Source organism: Cibotium barometz, chromosome 34 (genome assembly GCF_041138505.1).
Source record: "Cibotium barometz isolate CiBa-2024 chromosome 34, ASM4113850v1, whole genome shotgun sequence".
In the NCBI taxonomy this organism is placed as follows: Eukaryota; Viridiplantae; Streptophyta; class Polypodiopsida; order Cyatheales; family Cibotiaceae; genus Cibotium; species Cibotium barometz.
Window position 1 is genome coordinate 38,961,068 of NC_141079.1, and position 20,366 is coordinate 38,981,433.

The 20,366-nt window shown below is 46.8% G+C and overlaps 1 protein-coding gene across 8 annotated transcripts in view; it reads left to right on the top strand.

Annotated features, from left to right (window-relative positions):
• Positions 1-20,366, top strand: part of LOC147619001 (uncharacterized) — a 121,914-nt gene that overhangs the window by 36,004 nt on the left and 65,544 nt on the right. For 4 of the 8 annotated variants that reach the window (XR_015262006.1, XM_086774211.1, XM_086774208.1 and 1 more), the window contains exon 5: positions 8,545-8,643. The exons of 2 other annotated variants lie outside the window; for them this stretch is intronic. Coding sequence is in view for 4 of the 6 variants with exons in the window: in XM_086774211.1 (XP_086630337.1) it covers positions 8,545-8,643 (99 nt within the window). In the remaining 2 variants the exon portion in view is untranslated. Of the gene's footprint in view, positions 1-8,544; positions 8,644-8,766; positions 10,453-20,366 lie in introns of those variants that run through there. 2 more of the 8 variants (XR_015262005.1, XM_086774213.1) reach the window with 2 other exon arrangements.

Sequence of the window (20,366 nt, forward strand, 5' to 3'; positions counted from 1 at the left end):
ATATTTTCATGCGTGCTTCTCTTAAATGTATTTCTTATAACATACAGGGCCTCTGCAACCAACATAAATGGAGGCTCCTATGGCATTATATAAATAAAACTCATCCAGATGTTGTGTGTCTGCAAGAGCATAATCAGCATTCTTTTGCTGGCCAGCATGGGTTCTTTTCAGGATATGATATATTTTATGCAGGATCTGAACAATTCTCTGGGCTGTGCATTTTAGCCAGACATGATCTGCAGCCCTGCGTAGCATATAATGATCTTTGTGGCCGATGGATGATTATCCAATGTATGATCAATGGAGAGATTTTTGAAATAGGCTCCTTGTATGCCTTTCAAATTTCAGCTTCCAGAGCTCCAATGTGGGACTCCATAAAGCAATATCCTTGGTCCTCAAATGCTCTACTTTGTGGTGACTTCAATAATTCTCCTCACTGGAAGGACAATACCACACATAAATCCCATATGTTGCCCTCTGAAATCCAGCAATGGGAACATATGACTTCATCACTTCATACTGCAGATTTATGGACAGCAACTCACCCTTCAGTTTTGGGATTTACATATCATCATAATGCTTTTACAGAATATTGGGCCAGGCTTGATAGATGGTATCTTATTCATGCTCAGCAATATGATGATTATACATGTCAAATGTGGACTGATTATTCTCAACAACTATCTGATCACACTCCACTTTGGCTCAACCTTTCATTTGGTATGCCTCTGGATGACATGCAGCTCTCTTTAGTCAGCAGACACTTGCAGGTCAATCAATTATATCTTTCTCATGAAAAATTCCAGCAAATGATCAGATTGGCTTGCAGGCCATTGTTATCCCATGCTCAGGAGGATCTGGATTTTGCTTGGAACTCTTTTGTACATCATATTCAAAATGTCATTAAGGAATATGGAAGATGGTACATGGCAGAAACCAGACAGCATATCCAGTGGGCAAAATCATACAAGCAGTCCTTGGTACAGATTAGCCATCAAAGGTCTCTTTCTGCTTCTGAGCAAAATTCATTGTCTTGTGCTTCTTCCATAATTGATGCTAATGATAAACGCAAGCTTTCCAAATGGCAGACAAGGGCTAGAGTTAAACCTATGCTAGATAAGGGTTGTTCCTCGAAATCTTTCTTTCGAAATTTACATGCGTATAGACAAAGTCAATCTATCATGAGAGTCAGGAAACCCGATGGTCTTTGGACCCAGACTTTATCTCAGCTAGAAAAACAATGTCTAGATCATTTTCAGCTTCTTTTTTCTCAACCATCTTCTTCTACACCTCAGGTTGCATTGGCTCGGAGTAGATTTATTGAGCTCGTTTCTCCTATTGTTTCTTTGCAAAAAGCTTCAATGCTGGAAATGTCCTTTTCAGATATTGAATTGGATGAAGCCCTCAAGCATTTGGGTAAACATAAATCCCCTGGCTGGGATGGTTTGACGGTTGAATTTTTTGTAGCCTTCTAGGCTGAATTGAAGGGTCCAATCTTGAAGCTCATTAATGTAGCCTGGCAGCATCAACATCTTCCCTCAGCTTGGAAGCATGGTCTGGTTAAGCTTGTGCCCAGAAAACCTCTATGTGAGACAATGGATGACTGGAGGCCTATCACTTTGATGCCTGTTATATATAAACTTATTGCTAAAATGTTGGTACATCGGATAAAAGATATCCTTCATGATGGACTTCATCCCAAGCAATATGGTTTTGTTCCAAGAAGGCATATACATGATAATATCTCCAATACTCTCATCGCAATGGAATATGCAAAATATTCTGCTCAAGATGTCTTGGTCATGCAGGTGGATGTGGCAAAGGCATTTGATACGGTACAGTGGGATTATGTCTCTCAAATCATGTCTAAACTTGGTTTTGGGCCAAAGCTAGTTAATGTCATATATTGGCTTTACTCAGATTCCACTGCTCAATGCTTTATAGGGAATCATTTGTCTGAGTCTTGGACTCTGGAACGATCAGTTCGACAGGGATGCCCTCTCAATGCTTTGTTCTATGCTATTGCTTCACATCCTTTGCTTCTTTATATGGATCATCTGGTTGATACTAGACAGTTAGAGGGGCTTCAGATTTCTGGTTCACGGCCTTTCATTGCACAGGCTTATGCAGATGATTCATTCTTCATGCCAAAGAATAGTCCTCTGGAGCTTCGCCTATTGATGGATACTCTTTCAGATTTCGGGTTGGTAGCTGGTCTAAAAATTAATTTTTAGAAATCACAACTCTTACCTCTCAAGCATTGTGACTGGCATGCTATCCTGTGGCCCGGCCAGATTATTTATCCGGGAAACATAGTAAGACATTTGGGTTATCCGATTGGCTGGAAAATCAGAAATAAGCAACAAATATCTTGGGTATTAAACAAAATTCAGGACAAATTAGAATATTGGAAGATCTCCACTTGGCCATTGCACGTACGGCTTCGAATTGTTCAGTCCATTGTTCTAGCTTATGTCCAGTTCTACCTTCCTCTATTACATTGGTCATCTCGAGATCTTTCTTCTTTTATGTCTCAAGCCATGGAGATTTTTTGGAAAACTAAGCTTCATAAAAAAGCTTTAAGGTTGCTCAAAATGGACCTGCTTTGCTCACCAAGAATGCATGGTGGTTTGAATATTATAAACATCAAATTTCATGTGTTGGCAAGAAAGATCACTATGCTCAAAACCTTTTTTCAACAAGAGCAGCCTTGGTCTATCATGTTGGCAATTTTGTGTGGTCAGATGCACATAAATGCTTATGGACATTTGCTAGTTGATCCATCGGAAGTAGTACTTGGCAAATTTCAAGGTAAAATCCCTGGTTGTCCATTTTCTACTTCCTTGATTCAGGATTGGAAGAAAGTGCTCTCTCGCATCAAATGGTCTCCCCATCCTGCTTCTATAGCTTCCTCGCTTCGAATGGAAAGCCTACATTGGAGTGCTGTTTTTTACTCTCCCCTTGCTGTACAACAACCAATCAGAGCTTACAATCTTATGAAGTTGGGCATCCGGTTCATTGACGACGTGGTAGATACTCAAGGGCATATTCTCTCTTTTCCGGCAGCATGCCAACAATACAATCTTGGGATGCATCATAGACCTATATGGAAAGCTATTGCAGATCTCTTACACCCTTTCATTCCGATTCCAACATTGGATGTAAGAGACAGGCTTCAAGATTGGCATCTTCAGTCTTCAAGTCCAAGATTATCCTCTCAGCCTTTGCATCTATTGACTTCCATACAGGCTTATCGATTGATATTACCTCCTCCATGGATTGCTCATCATGCTAATTCTCTTTGGCATCTGAATAAGTCTTTAGCTTGGTGGAAAGGAAAATTGACATTGATATGGAAGTTGAAAATGCCATTGAAGCAGAGACTCTTTCTTTGGAGATGCATTGTTGGTATTTTTCCAGTGGGAGTGAAATTGGCTCAAAGAAGGATTGCCTCTCCTCTTTGTCCAAGATGTCATCATACTACTGAGAGTATTCCGCATTTATTGTGGTTTTGTTCATATTCCAGAGACCTTCTGGATAAGATCTCCTATTTTTAATCTCTCAGAATTCCTGCACACAGGTTCTACAGGTTTTTCTGGATGTTTGGCAGATTATCAGCTTCTTTGTCACAGTATTCTCTTTTCTTCCATCGGATCAGATATTGTGCCTTATGGACCCTCTGGCTACAGCGAAATTATGCATATCTGAATTGTTTGGGCATCTAGCCTCTGAATGCCCAATGGTTCTGCATCAGTCCCCTCCCAATGCCTTGCCGCCCCAGACACGGGAAAAGAATGAGAATTTGCAAGCTAAGACAACAAATAGAAATGGAGCAAAGAATGCCAAACCAATCACTCAGGTGCAGTCACTTGCTGGAAAAGGAAAAGATAAAGGAAAAGAGAAGATGAAGGAATCTACGGGGATTGACCAGGATGGTTTTCAACAACCTAAGAAGGTGGTTGTATTGAAGCAACGCCTCCTTCAATCTCGTCAATGGGATGCTTCTTCTCCCTCACCAGGAGAGGCTTCTACTTCAGCTCCTGTCCTTCAAAATTGGGTGGGGGTTTTGAAGAAGGGCATCCCCATATGTGATTCAGAAGAAGGGGAGAATGATATGTCTTTCATGGGTCATGAAGGAATGCAGCCCATGCAAGCATAGGCTTTGCCTCTCTGATGTCTTGTTTTTATATATGATACTTTGCTGTATATACCTCTTTCATGCCTCAAACACTTAAGTGCTTTACCTACAATGTACAGAGCCTCTGCAATGTCTCAAAGTGGAGGCTTTTATGGAATTATGTACATAAAATGCAGCCAGATATTGTTTGTTTGCAAGAGCATAATCAACACTCCATGGTGGGTCATCATGTTTATTTTGGCGGTTATGATATATATTATGCTGGTACCACTACCTACTCAGGTGTATGCATACTGGTTAGACATGAGCTGGAGCCTCAGTTAGCCTTCAATGACAGCAGTGGCAGATGGATGGTCATACAATGTAATGTCAATGGTGATATTCTTGAGTTTGCATCAGTCTATGCTTCCCAGACCTCTGCCATGAGGGCTTCATTATGGGATTCTTTATGCAGATATCCATGGAGATCTAATGCATTCATCCTTGGAGATTTTAATAATTCCCCTCTGCCAAGAGATAACACCACTTCAAGATCTCATATGCTATCATTGGAAAGGCAGAAATGGGACAGCATGCTTCTTTCTGTGCAGGCTGAAGATTTATGGGTGCTTCTCCAAGGGTCAGTGCCTGGATATACTTTTCATCATAATGCACTTACTATATACTAGGCAAGGCTTGACAGATGGTATTTGTTTTACCCTCAACAATTTGCAGATTTTAGCCCTCATGTCCTTATAGATTTCTCATTGGGCTTGTCAGATCATGCCCCATTGTGGATGAATTTGCAGCTTGGCATGCCTCTGGATGATTTGCCACCCCTCTCCAGTAGATTATTGCATGTTAATCAGGCTTATTTCCGACATCACTATTTCCAGCACAAATGATCAGACTTGCAATTCATCCCTTGCCTTTGCATGCCCAGGAGGACATGAATTATGCTTGGGACAGCTTTGTCTCTCGTATGCAGAATGTCATTAGGGAGTATGGCAACTGGCATATGACTGAATGGAGGAATGAGGTTAAATGGGCAAAAAGGACAGCACAACAATTGACTGAATTTTCTGAGTTAAGGCCTCTCTCTGATTCAGAAAAGGATTCCCTTTCACATGCTCAGTTTAAATTGACTGTTAATGATCAAAGCAAATTGCACAAATGGCAGATTACGGCAAGAATGAAGCCCCTCCTGGATAAGGGCTGCTCATCAAAAGCCTTTTTTCAGGGCTTGCATGCTACTTGAAAGAAAAACTCATGTCTAAGGGTTAGGAAGCTAGATGGCTCTTGGACGCACTCTTTCTCTGATCTCCAAGATGAATGCTTATTCTCCGCTCCTGGTTCCCCATCAAATCAAATGACTGAGGTTAGGACTGAATTTCTCCAATATGTTTCTGGCATAGTGGAAATGGATGATGCTCTTACCTTGGAGAGACCTTTTACTGACACAGAACTTGATAATGCATTGTTCCACCTTAGCAAATACAAGTCCCCTGGCTAGGATGGCCTTACGGTGGAATTTTATATTTCTTTTTGGGATGATTTGAAAGAAGTCCTCTTGCAAATGATCAATGTTGCCTAGCAAGAAAATCAGTTGCCGCACTCTTGGAAGCATGGCATAGTCAAACTTGTGCCCAAAAAACATCTGTGTGACCATATGTCAGATTGGAGGCCTATTACTTTGATGCCTGTAGTTTACAAACTCATTACCAAAATGATTGTGCATAGGCTTCACAGGATGCTGGATGCGGGACTTCATCCTCATCAGTATGGGTTTGTGCCGCGAAGACAAATCCATGACCATATATCCAATGCCTTGACTGCAATTGAATATGCTAAGTATTCGCATCGAGATGTGCTTATATTGCAGGTGGATATTGCTAAGGCATTTGACACTGTTCAATGGGATTTTATCTCTCAAATCATGACCAAGTTGGGTTTTGGTCCCAAGATGGCAAATGCAGTTTACTGGCTTTATTCTGGCTCTACTTCTCAGTGCATTCTTGGGGGTCATCTGTCTCGGTCATGGACATTGGGTCGATAAGTTAGACAGGGCTGTCCTCTTAGTGCTCTCTTCTATGCCATTGCGACCCATCCTCTTTTAATGTATCTTGATCATCTTACAAACACAGGACAGATGACTGGTCTTAAAATCCCTGGGGCTGCATCTTTTTTAGCACAACATATGCTGATGATTCCTTCTTTATGCCACAGAATTCTTCCCGTGAAGTTCAAATGCTTATGACCACTCTTTCATTCTATGGCTTGGCAGTAGGATTGCATGTCAATTTTGACAAATCTAAATTACTTCCCCTGAAACAATGTGACTAGCATTCTATTCTTCGGCCGGGTCAGGTGGTGCATTCCAAAGATGTAGTCAGGCATTTGGGATATCCCATAGGATGGCATATCACCAGGAAGCAGCAGCTAAAATGGATCTTCCAAAGACTTCAACATAAACTGGAATACTGGAAGATTTCTACTTGGCCTCTTCATGTCAGGCTCAATGGAGGACAGAAACTGCTGTGAAAGCATTGAGACTGATAAAGATGGAAATGGTGTGCTCTCCTAGGATGCATGGTGGACTTAATGTCCTCAATATAAGATATCATGTACTTGCAAGGAAGGCGACTATGCTGCATACTTTTTTCCGCCAACAATAGCCATGGACTTGTATGCTAGCATCCATGTGTGTCAACATGAGGACTTGTGCTTATGGTCATTGGATTACTAATCGTTGGGAGGTTGTCATTGGGAGATTTGTAGGGAAGATACCTGGCTGTCCTTTCTCTACTGCTCTGATACTTGATTGGAAACAAGTACTTTCTAAGGTCAAATGGGCTCCTGATAATTGCTCGGGGACAAACTCAATGAGGAAAGAAAGTATTCATTGGAGTGCCATCTTTGACATTCCACTCGCTTTACAGGAACCTGTTCGGGCATACAATCTCATGAAATTGGGAATTAGATACATACATGATGTGGTAGATGATCAGGGCTATGTCTTATCTTTTCCTCAGGCCACTGCTTCCTATGCATTGGGAATGCATCATAGGTCTATATGGAAGAAAATTGCTGATTTATTACATCCTTTTCTACCTGTTCCTCCTGTGGCTGACACAGACAGGCTTACGGATTGGCAATTGCAACCCTCTGCTACATGCACTCATCCTGTTCCTCTTCCCGCCTTAACCTCCATCAAAGCTTACAGGCTTCTTCAGCCTGGTCCATGGATTCAGCAACATGCTAATTCTCTGTGGCATATAAGGAAGCCCCTCTCATGGTGGCGGAAGAATCTCGGGACGATATGGAAGTGTAAAATGCCATTGAAACAAAGACTTTTTCTTTGGAGATGTATGACAGGCACATTGTCAGTGGGGCTCACACTTGCTAAACGTCGCATTGCACCATCCACATGTTTAAGATGTCAGGCTCCTTCAGAGACTGTTCTTCATTTGCTTTGGCACTGCCCGTGTTCTAGGATCCTCCTCAGGAGAATTTCAGATTATCTTCGGCTCCGTTTCCCGAGTCACAGATTTGGGAAACATTTCTGGCTCTTTGGCAGATTTATGAGGGCTTTGTCTCAATACTCACTATTTCTCTCTTGGGTGAGATATTGGGCTCTTTGGACAATCTGGAGTGAGCATAATTTGGCATACTTGGGTCGGCAGATTCACAAGTCATATGAATCTTTCCGAGCCTCATTGCGGCAATCCTTATATGATGCCTGCCATGAGGGTGATATGGATGCTTCTTGCATAGAGCTTTTCTTTTTATGTTTCTGATCTTTGGGATATTCTCCATTTCGGAGACCTCCCATCATGTAAATTTATGAGCATATAAATATACTGCACTGGATATTACCAAAAAAAAAAAAAAGTGTGTGTGTGTGTACATACACTGGGAGTGCACGTGAGACTATGCTGCATCTTTTATTGCCCTGTCCTACTGTTCATGATTTTTTTGCTCGTTTGATAGCGCTCGTTTTCCTAGCCTCACTTTTGGCAGGCATTTCTGGCGCTTTGGTAGATTTGCTTGCCTCCTTGATTATGTTCAGTTCTTCTCATGGTGCGGCTACTGGGCTTTGTGGACCATATATCATGCACGGAACACCCAGTTATTTCAGCATACTTCGGTGGATGTTTATGCTTATTTTCGTTGTTCTTTGATTCAGTCTCTTGAAGATGCTCATTTCCTTGGACAGCTTTCCTTGCCTCAGCTGGAAGTGTTTTATCACTGTTTTTAGCTTTTTGATACTGGCTGTCCCAATCAGGGACAGCCATGCATGTACATTTTAGTTATAATGAAACAGTGGATTTCACCAAAAAAAGTGTGTATACACACATATGTATATATGTGGTCTTTAATAACTTTGTTGAATATATACCTTCTGAAAATTTCTTCTTGATTTGAAGCAAGAGGAGGAGGCCCTTGTAAAAGATCTTTTGCTTAGGCCAGATTTTGTTGAAGAAGAAACAGCTGAAGGCAATAGTACATCATCTTCCATTTCTACGGTAAATTAAAAGTTTTATGTTGAGATTTGATGTTTGTAAAATTGCCTCGGGTTAGGCAAAAATGTTTAAAGTTACACCCTAAGACATAAATGATGTATAAGTTTAGCTTCTTGCTCTTTTCAGTTGGCTTCATCTCTCTTTCAATGTGTGGTGGTTATATAAGCTCCCTGAACGGGGCTCTGAAACTGTGCCCACTCAACTGTTTCCACCTGGTTGAACAGAATCCCACAAAGGTCAGGAAAATGGAATGGCCTATCCCAGTAGCTGAACAGTCTTATCGGTCAGATGGAAACACACATGAATGCTTGCACGGAGAAACCAGTTCTGGGCTCACTACTCAAAGATGACCTTAAGGCAATCCGGTACATAATGTGGGGATCCAAGAGGACTCCTATGAGAAAGCATTGGGAGAAATGAAAGAAGCCCACACCTTACAGGTTGAGAAGCTCTCCAGTGAGGTGAGCCGACTGAAAGTGCAAGTAGAATGTCTCAAATACAAGCTCAAAGAATGCCAAGGCACTATCAAGGAGCAGGGGGAACTCACACACATGGAAGGGCTAACCAAGAGTGTAGAGGCAAAGATTCAAGTGAGGATGGTAACAACAAAAGAATAACTTGTGTGGGGATGGGCCGATGTAGTAAACCAGGAAGCGGAGTGTACAGCAGTGGTCAAGGCACATCGAGCCTCCGTTCCGCCCATCATAGTGAAAGAGAAGAGGAACATTATACATGAGACACTCGAAGAATTGAAGGACTAAGGCCTTACACATTAGTGTCACAAGTATGGCAGAGGGTAGCTCACCCAAAGCAGATGCCTTGGAGCCATGCAAGAAATTGGAGACGGAAGGTTCCCCATTTGTGGATGTATGTAGAGCAAGAAAGGATACACCTGACCACGTCCACTTGTCCTCCGTCTCCCAGACTTAGGGAGTCGCCAAGCATTTTTAGATACCAGGGTAGCCTTTAAGGGGGAGAAAATCTACTTGGACGAGGATCTGACCCCGACACAGGTGGCACACAGGACAGCCTCAATGGAGAAGGTCATGGCAGCCGGTAAGAAAGGGAAGTGGGCAGTATACTGAGATGTGAGAGTCATCATTACAGAGAGGCGACCCACCCCTAAATAGGGGCGTGGGGTCTACGAGACTACACGCATCAGGATGGCAGGCTGGAACTATAACGGGACTCTGTGGTCAGATGTGGGAGGCTTCCAGGAGATGTTTACAGGACAAGATATCGTCTTCTATATGGAGACATACCAGAGTTTGGAGAGGGGATCGCCTCATGTTGCCAGACATACCAGTTGGAGTCAGCTTACCATGGGCATACCCGTAGGACAGGAGGAGTACAAGGGTCAGGAGGAGTAGCAGTCCTATTTAGGTTTAGGTCGCACCTTCAGGTTATGATCAGCATAGTCAGGCAGGATGAGGATGCCGGATACATGTGGGTTAGGCTATGGCTTAGACCCACCAGATACATACATGTTGCGGTTAGTGCTTCGCACTAGATACTTTGCGATATGCTATATAGGATAGTCAGGACAGCCTAACCACTCAGGCAGAGGAGAGGAAGGAGTCTCCTTATGCATCATTGTCTGATGAGATCTGAGTCATGTTGGGACTAGGTGAAATTCTCCTCATTGGGGACTCCAATGCTAGGACAAAGAGTGAGCAGTTTCAGGGGGTTCCATATCAAGGGTTTCAGGCCAGTCTTATGGCAAAACTTCCCAAAATGGCACTAGGTCCAAGTACGTCATCCGCTCCATCAACCACCGTCACACGAGCGCAACCAAACATCAATAAGTATTTGGTAAGTGTGATCATTCTGCAGTTACACAAATTATTCATCAATTTGTTGCATATTTTCCTTTAGCTAAAGTTTCAGATCCACAAGATAAAGTCCACTCCACACCTCACGGGAGAAGTCATTACTTGGTGGCAACATTGGTCAGATCTCCACACAGACGTAACCACAGGCACGACCCATTACGTATGGGAAACTTTTGTGTCAGACCTCAAAGCAAGATTCCTTCCACCCAAGAACATAACCAATTGAACACCACATCAAGCAAGCGCTCGCTGAAGCTCCCGCTCTCCCCCCCTGCTCATGCTGCCTGCACGCCCTTCCCCCCTTCCCACCCACGCGCCCTCTCCCTCCCGCCTGCCCTCGCTTATGCACCCCCCCTCCGCCTGGCTCTCTTGCGCTGAAGTGCCCGCCCCCATCTCCTCGCCTTTGCGCCCCCCTTCCCTCTTCAGCGCCCCGTCCGCACCTTCGCCAGCCCTCTCATTCCCCCCGCCCCTCCTTTCGCGCTGCTTCCCCCCCCCCCCCCCCCCCCCCCCCCAGGGTTTTTTGTTTTTTGTTTTTTCTTCGCCGCCTTACCCCTCCCTCCCCGTCTTTCTGGTTTTTTCCGCCCCTTGGGGTTTTTTCCTTTTTTCTACCTTCCGCCTTCCCCCTCCGCCCTTCGTGTGCAGCTCGGTTCTTGCAGGTCTCTCCGCATTCGCTCCGCCTTCGCCATAGCTTCAGACTCTGATGGAGGTTCCTCCCGCCCCACCTCAGAGGGACTCTTCCGCAGTCCCCTCGCCCGCCCTTGAGGATACCCCCATCAGGCTTTCTCTTTTGCCAAAAAAGGAAGCGAGCCTCGCCGCAGAGGTGGAACGCCTCCAGGCACATTCCACCATCTACCGTATAGTCGGCACTCGCCCCAGCAGAGGGGAGATCCGAGATCTTCTCCAGGCCCGCCTGCTTGCAGATGTGGGCAAGATCCTGGACGTTCAGCTACTAGGCCGTGGACACTACCAGATCGAGTTCGAGACAGCCCAGAGCGTGGCCCAGGTCCTTGCCATGAGTCCCCTTGACATCAGGGGCGCTTGGGCATTCTTCAGACCTTGGCAGCCGCCTGGGGGAGTTGATTCATGCTACCCAGACAGGATTCATCAAGGAGCGTAGTATCCTTGACAACATTTTCACCTTCTGGGAGGCGACGGCCCGAGCTAGATTTCTTGGTGAGGACTTGGTCGTGATGCTTGTCGATTTTGAGAAGGCATACGATAGAGTCGATTGGGGTTTCTTAGAGGGCACTATGCTTCGCTTGGGCTTTGAGCCAGGTTGGATTCGAGGGGTGGCGGCTCTGTATTCCACAGCTCGTAGCCAGGTGCTGATTGCAGGAGGACGGGGGCCGAGTTTTGAGCTGACCAAATCAGTCTGTCAAGGGTGTCCTCTCGCCCCGTTTCTTTTTCTCTTCTTTGGTGAGGCTATGAGCATGTATCTGACGGCAGAGGAGGTTGGTTTGAGAGGACTCCAGTTCCCAGTCCGGGGGGAGGACCTGCTCGATGCTGAGTTTGCTGATGACATGGGCTTATTTTTGCATGGCCAGGAGGCCAATCTTCATCGGGCAGAGCAGTCGCTCCAGGTTTTTAGTGCAGCTTCGGGAGCATTGATCAATTGGCGCAAGACAGTGGCCTTTTGGATCAGTAGCGCTCCCACTCCGGCATGGAGCCCAGACCCGGGTTTTAGATGGATTCCTCCTAGCACAGCAGTGCGATATTTGGGATGCCAGATTGGACTAGACTTGTCACCTGAGCAGCAGATTGCCCCGCTTCTTCTGAGCATTCGGAAGAAGCTTTTGTATTGGAGTACAGCTCGGCTATCCTTGGCTGGGAGGGTGGTGGTGGCAAATCAGGTGCTTTTAGCGACCATGTGGTACATTACGTCTTGCTGGATCTTCTCGAGCCCTTGCATCAGCCAGGTACAGAGGCTAATCAGGAACTTTCTTTGGTCTGGGCGGGATGGTTAGCCAGCCCGGGCAAAGGTTGCTTGGGCAGTTATTACACTTCCGCTGGCCCAGGGAGGCTTGGGCATTATAGATCCAGTTGATCAGAGTAGAGCCTTATTGGGGAAGCTTATTGTTCGGGGGCTGCTTCCAGGCGTTGAGCCTTGGAAAGAGCTTCTTTTGCAGTGGCTACAAGCTCGGGCTCCCCCAGCAGGGGGCACTTGGGCACCAGAGATACGATGGATCTTCATAGAGATGAGGAGGACAGGCCTCAGTAGAGGATGGGAGGACAGATTTGCCTTGAGCATCCTGAGAGCTTGGGAGTTGCTGAGACCGGGGCTTTTTCAGAGACCTCCTCCTTGTGTTGAGGAGCGGGCCAGACAGCCGCTCATGTGGAGCCCAGCGGTTCGCACAGAGCAGGGTCATATGCTGGGTTCTCGGCCTCGTCTAGCCTGGGGACCATTGGCGTGAGGCCCAGCACGTAGTTTTGGAGATTGGCAGGCCTTCTGCAGTCTCCCAGAGGAGATCCAGGTGGAGAGGCTGAGTCACTTCAGAGGGGGGTTGATTATGAGGGATGACATTCAGGAGGCACTCACAGAGGAGTGGTTCACGCCTCTCGAGCTAGTGGCCCCACGGTGGATGGGAGCCTTTACACAGTTGGAGATCTTGATTTTGTCAGAGCTTGCACTGAGGATGGCAGATGTCTCTACTATGAGATCCAGGATGAGGGCAGACTTCAGAGAGTGGAGGTGGAGTCGCCTTTGGTTGCAGAGTGCATCTTTCAGAGGATACGGGTAGTGGCCGCCGCTTCTCGGAAGTGGCATATTGACCCAGAGCAGATGTTGAAAGTGGGGTGTGTAAGGTAGAACTACCACCCTTTTGACATGATAAAACTCGTGGAGCAGCAGATCCCAAGATGCAATCAGAATCAATTTGCAATTTGTATTCTCTATTCTTCCAATCTAATGAACAATTGGTAGCACTTAACCATGATCAACCAAGAACAACCTCTACCACTGCCTTGGACTTACTAGCCACATAAAAGGGAACTGACATCTGGTGATCCTGAATGGATATCATAATGACACATTTTTCCTCTATAGGGTTATCTTCACCTGAGAAGCTTCGTAAGTCAATAGGAATGTGCACAAGTGTTGGTTGTCCCAAGGCTACCCATGTGCAGATGTGCTCCCTGATCGGCGCATATGGGCATATGCAGGGACGCTGGTGAGTACGAGTGGCATGATCCTTATGCATCCCTTGAGGCCACAGAGATCACCTTTTTCCAGTATACTGTTCGGTTGGGGCGACATATTTTGACGGCGAGGAGGATGGTCTCTCCAGCTGCATCGGAGCACTGGCGGCTACAGGGACTCTCACAGGAGTTCGTGGAGGATTTTTGGACCCGGCTCTGGGCTGGTCGACAGGCACGCAGGATCTCGACTTTCCAGTGGCTGGTTGCCCACAGGGGCTCAGCAGTTGGCACCTGGCTTGTCTACAGCGGTCTTCCAGCGGCCTGCGTCCGATACAGCCACCCTCTAGAGACACAGAGACATTGCCTATGGGACTGCCCTCAGGCGCAGCAGATTTGGCTGCGGATGCTATGCATTCTGGCCCCCCTCTCCAGAGGGTATGTATACGTGGGGTGCCGCTGCTTGGTCGACTTCTTCAGGGCCTGCTATGGGCTATGAGACGGAGCAGGACAGCCAGGCCATCAGATTTCTTAGGGGCCAGCCTCGCCTTGTTCCTTCACCGGATTTCTCGTCCGCCAGGTGGACACAGGAGAGGGATCTACGATGGGAGCTCCTCAGCAGCCTCATCATCTGGTTCACCTGGAGGGCCCGGTGTTTCAGGGCCTTTGAGGGGAGACTGGAGCCACCAGCAGAGACTGTTCGGGGGATTTGGCAGGAGTTGATCCACACCCTGCGAGGACAGTATGATCGCATCTGGGGCGACTCGGATGAGGCGATCTTGTGGCGCCAGGCTTTTCACACCACTTGGCGCAGCGGCCCCTTCTATACCCTACACGCGGGGTCCCCCCTGTTGGCACTACAGGCCACCTGTTTGGCTTTTCCCCCCTCCTATTGTATGATATAGCCCCTCAGTTCTTTGTACTGATACTTGTACTTTTCAGCACCTAGCGATAGTCTCCCTGGCTGCCTTGTTTTGTTCTCTGCTCTGTTTTCTTATGAGCAGGAGAGGATCTTTTGTAGCCCTACGGGCGTTTTTATATAACTAATGAAAGGATCTTTTCTCGGGAAAAAAAAAAAGAACATAACCAATTTGGAGGAGGATGAGTTTTATAAACTCTCCTAGAATGGGCCGCCCGTGTTGTGTTATTCCAATAAGGTCATCACCATGGCATAGCAGTTAGGGAAGATGAAAGACGAGAAGTTGAAATAGTTTCTCAGGGGGTTAGATATGAACATCAGGTTTCCTGTTGGCAATTTCGAGCCTCAATTCTATCACCGGGCTTTGACTCTGGCACAAAATCAAGAGATGATGTTGAATGGAAGTAAGCCTAAATAGGTCCAGACAAGTCCCAAACCCCAGCAACAGTAGCAAGCTTCATCCCTATCAGGCAAGGGTACTCACAACAGTAAAGACAATAAGGACAATAAGTCTCAGAGCACCTCAGGCACTAAGAAAACCACAAAAGATAAGCCTAAAAAGACTCCTGGAGAAGGCCAAGGAGGGCATTACTGGAGGTTATTTCCAGCTAGAGGAGAAAAAGCGGTACTAGACAGAGAATTGTTGTTTTTTCTATCATCAAGTAGACCATGGTAAGAAGGAGGCTTATGAAGCCACCAAAGTATCCTTCAAGCTAAGGAGGAGGGAATTAGTGTTAGCTAGGCCGTTTCAACAACATTTAATGATTAAAATCAGCAAGTCGTGGGCTTTTATAACAGGCCAACAGGAGCATTCTTCCACTGACCTTGCATATATAAGCAGCCCATCCTCTATTGCATATTCTTGAAGACCTTGGTATTTGCATGCATAAATCTCATCCAAGCACCTAGTGCTTCAGTCCATAGGCAGCCACGAAGTTTGCTTCAGCAGTCAGCCTTCAGTAGTGCATCTCCCTGAGCCGATCTTGGTGTGCAAAAGGCTATCCGAAGTGGTTTCAAAGTTGGCTTCATACCGTTTGATGGTTCAATAGATGTCCACTCTACAACGTCCTTGCGTTTGGCAGTCTCCTTCAATCAATTCTCAGTAAGTTCTCTGCACTGAGACCCAAAAATCTGGACACCCTCAATAGCGAGCCCTCCTGTGAGCTTGTCAAAAGGGGAGAGCGTGGAGATGCGCGCGCGGAAATAACCCCCCGCCACCAGCAGATCGACGATCCTCTGTAGCACCTCCGCAACATCACCCCCCTCCATTTCTCTCTCTCTCTCTCTCTCTCTCTCTCTCTCTCTCTCTCTAGGCGCAGGAGGTGCAGTCAGGCAGAACTCTCTCTCTCTCTCTCTCCACATTGATTTCTCTCTCACGCTCTTGAGAAGGGTGCGGCAGGAGACAGAGGCACACAGGCGACTGGCTGATCCTCTCCTTGGGCACACAGTCGGCCAGGCTGCAGCATACGTGGGCGGTTTTTCTTTGAAAAAGCTGGTCGGCTGGGCACACAGGACAGAAACGATCTTCTCTCTCTCTTTGGCGACAGGTCTGGACTGCACGTGGTAAGACTTTTTGGTGTGAGAAGGCTAGCGGGCTTGACCTGTGCGCCTGCTCTATGCGCAGCGAGTTCTCATTTCTGTCCCTTTTGCCCACCCACCCTTGCTCAGGCCCCCAAGGCAGCAACTAGTAGGGGAAAACATGTCTCAACCCCTTGAGGGGGAACAGGATGGTGAGACAACCTTTCACACTCCCACGAAGGCACCAAATGCATACCGCAGTGAAGACTGAGGGAAGGAATCATGTCTCCTGGCTCACGAAGGATTACGAAGATGGCCCGACGAGATGAGCCCCTTTATGAAGAGCTACAGCTTCACATAAGGACAGAGATGAACACCATGCGATAGGAGCTTGAAAAGTAATGGACCGAGCAGATGCATGCCCAAAGGAAACTGATATACGAGGCGCTGAAGGAAGAGATATATGTCCAATTGAAGGGAGAAATGCAAGCCCAAGTACGGGTTGAGATGGAATTAGCCCAAGCCTTGATGCACATGGAAATGAAAAAAGAGATGCAGAAATGGAAGGATGACATGCTCCGAGAGATTGGCACAAGAGTTGCATCGTACGAAGGCACTTTGAAGACATGTATGGCTGACCGCGAAAAAGACATCACAGAAATGCAAAACACTTTGGAATCATGTAAGGCAAAAGTGGCTGCAGGTGAGAAGGAAATGCATTCATGGGCTGAAATTGCCAGTGCCACAACGAAACAAATTGAGGAAGTCAACCCATGGATTGAAGTAGTAAAAAAACAGAAGGATACACCAGTCAATAAAGTAGAGGTGATGAATGCTACATTGGAAGAGGAAGCCAAGAGACGGGCACGTGCCTTACATGTACATGTAGTTGGGTGGGAAGATAAGGGAAATCCCCAAGAGGATGCAAAAGCTCTTGCAACAAAAATTGGAGCCATTGATGTACCCATCACCGGAGCATGGCGAGTAGGCAGAGATGAAACCAGGGCGAAGATATTGATCATCAGGTTTGGTGACTTGGAGAAGAAGAAGGCCTTCCTCTCCAAAAGGATGGCCCTTAAGGGGGAAAAGATTTATTTGGATGAGGACCTTACACCGGCATAGATAGCAAACCACAATGAACACATGCCGCGTGTGCTTGAGGCAAGGAAAGAGGGGAAATGGGCGGTATACAGAGATGGCCGAGTCATCATTACGGAGAGGAGGCCCGCTTGATAGTGCGCGGCCTATGAAACCTTGCGATTCACGGTGTGGAATTGCAACGGAGCCCTTAGAACAGATGCAGGATACTTTGAGGATACTTTTAGACACAGTGATATTGCTATGTATACGGAGACCCATCAGTGCACAAACAAGAGGCTTCTTGACGTCCGGGGTTATAGATGGGAATCAGTTTTCCGCCCTCAGCCACGCACAGTGGGAGGTACCAGAGGATGTGGAGGAGTGGCAATACTTTACAGGGAGGAGCTTCGTGACAAAATACATGTGGTACATAGAGATGCAGATGCGAGGTACATGTGGGTCCAAATATGCAGAGGGGGGCTCCGCGAGCTATATGTGGCGGTATGCTACTTTCCCCCAGCCCACGCCAGGTTTTCACCATCAGGAGAGTCGCCCTATATACCACTATATGATGATATCGTGAGGTTTGCCAGCATGGGAGACATATTACTATTGGGAGACTTTAATGCATGTATAGGCACAGAGCAGACAGAGTTGTATGATACTCAAGAGGCTATGTACCGGGAGATCACGGCAGAGGATGTAGGGTTGCAGAGATCAGCACAGGATGAGGGGGAGATTACAGATTATGGCAGGCATTTTCTCACACTCGGGAGTGCACATGGGTTGGTCATATACAATGGCTTATCAAGATGGCAAGGATCAGATGCTCTCACACACTGGAACTCTAAAGGGGTAGCGAGCACAGTGGACTACTTGATGGGATCTCCTTCATTGATACCTGATGTGCAGGGTTTCACGATTTCCAGTAGGCTCATGCATACCTGAGTTTCACACTAGTAGGTAGATCCCCGAGAGATGGGCCAGCCACTCATCTATCAGGTACCCGAGATATCAGTTTACACATGAGACAGTTGGGGTTTATCGAGATGCAGTATCTGATGGCTTGTTCGCTTTAGACCCGCATAGCCCTCTGAACGAGATCACGAGAGGATTGGCAGGTGTACTACATGCATCCGCCTCATTTCCCTGCACTATGATCCCTTCCACCCACCCCCACAGCACTGCCCCACAGGACAGTTGGTATGATGATGAGTGTCGTGAGACCCGAGCACAGCTACAGTGTGAGATTTCCATTGGGTCTCACACGCATAGACAGGCCAGGATGATCTTTCGGCGCCTTGTGCGGAGGAAGAAACGAGCCTATCTGGCTAAGCTAGAGGAGGAGATCTACCAACTCTTCCTGGGGAAGGACAGCAAGAGGGCATGGAAGATGTTTCAGGAGAGACAGCCTGGTACTCTGATTACTGCACCTGAGGCATGGCATACTTATGCTAGAGAGCTATATGATGCACCAGGACAGCCCCCCACCCCCCCTCCACTGGGAGCTAGACCGGCTAGCAGCACCTTTTTTACTATGCAGATGGTGCTAGATGCGATAGACAGGTTACAGAATGGAAAGGCACAGGATCATGATGGGCTAGTTGGAGAGCACTTCTCATATGCATGAGACACTTTGGCTCCGCTCATCGTACATGTGTTTAATCGTGCCATTTGTGAGGGTTTCCCGACAAGCTGGACAGAGCATATCATTGTACCACTCTTCAAGAGTGGGGACCCCATGGTACCAAGCAACTACAAGACGATCATGATCGGTCATTACTTGGCCAAATTATATGGCTCTATATTGGAGTCGGAGCTGAGCCGATGGGCAGAGAGGCATGGTCATCGAGCACATGGACAGCAGGCTGGCTTCAGGAGAGGATTTACTACCTTGGATCACATACTGACACTTTGGAGAAGAGGCACTTATTGAAGAGGGCAGGGCACAAAAGAGAAGGATATACTGCTGCTTTGTGGACTTCCGCAAAGCCTTCGATACCGTACCACGTGCCAGGCTTATGCAGAGATTGCATGACATTGAGGTACCCGAGGATATGCAGTGGGGGATATATGCTTTGTATGAGTTTGTGACAGGCAGAGTCTGAGCTCCAGGCGGACTATCTGATAGGGTGACCAGCACGATAGGGGTGAAGCAGGGATGCCCGCTATCGCCCACCCTCTTTGGACTGTACATTGATGCGGTCTCTGATTATGTAGACAGATTGGAAGGCCCATGGGCAAGGGTGTTGATACCCATCTTGTTATATGCTAATGATATTGTTCTAATCTCAGACTCTCCGGAGGGATTACAGAGACACCTGGATGCATTACAGGCTTTCTGTGTGGATAGAGATCTGACAGTGAACCTTGGGAAAACCAAGGTTATGGTGTTTAACACCACATAGGCATGGGTGACAAGATCAGAGCCTCAGTTCACTCTCCGAGGGGAGCCGGTAGAGTACGTCAGGTCATATGTCTACTTGGGAGGTACTTTCAGAGGACCGCATTTCTCCCTGAAGGAGGCAGCAGCAACTAGATTAGCTCGAGGGCATGCAGCCTTGGGGGCCCTTGAGAGGCAATGTGCACACATATAGTTTCAGGAGCCACGCACCAAATTGTGGCTATTTGATACTCTTGTCACACCGACCCTCCTGTACGGAGCTCCAATTTGGGAGCCCAGTATACATCACAGATCTCAGAGAGGGACAGATGAGGATGGAGGCAAATGGAGAGACCACTGATTATGATGATTGCCCGCATGATTCGGAGCAAATCATGAGTACCACATGAGATTGTTTGGGCTGAGCTGGGTGCCCCACCAGTAGTAACCAAGGCCCTATTCCAGGTAGTTACCTTTTTACAGCGGCTATGGGAGCTCCCTTAGCAAAGGTACTCCCAATTGGCATTGACCTCATCCATACAGTTGGCAGAGGATGGAGATACTCATTGTTGGTATGCTCAGATGAGATCATGGTTTGACCTACATGGTTTGTGGATAGAGGCACTACCACCCTTTTAGTACAGTCTGCATTGTCCATTTTTGGATCTCACTCGCTTAGAGCAAAACTACGTGATCAGGATGGATATCATCAGAGTGAACACAGAGAGGACATGGACTAGCCCCCTTGAGCCCTTGGGCACAAAAATGGCTCATTACAAGAGCCATTTTCTACACCTCTCACCGGATGATTTTATCACCCGCCCGGCGTACATGGATGTACACCTATCACATGGGATACGTT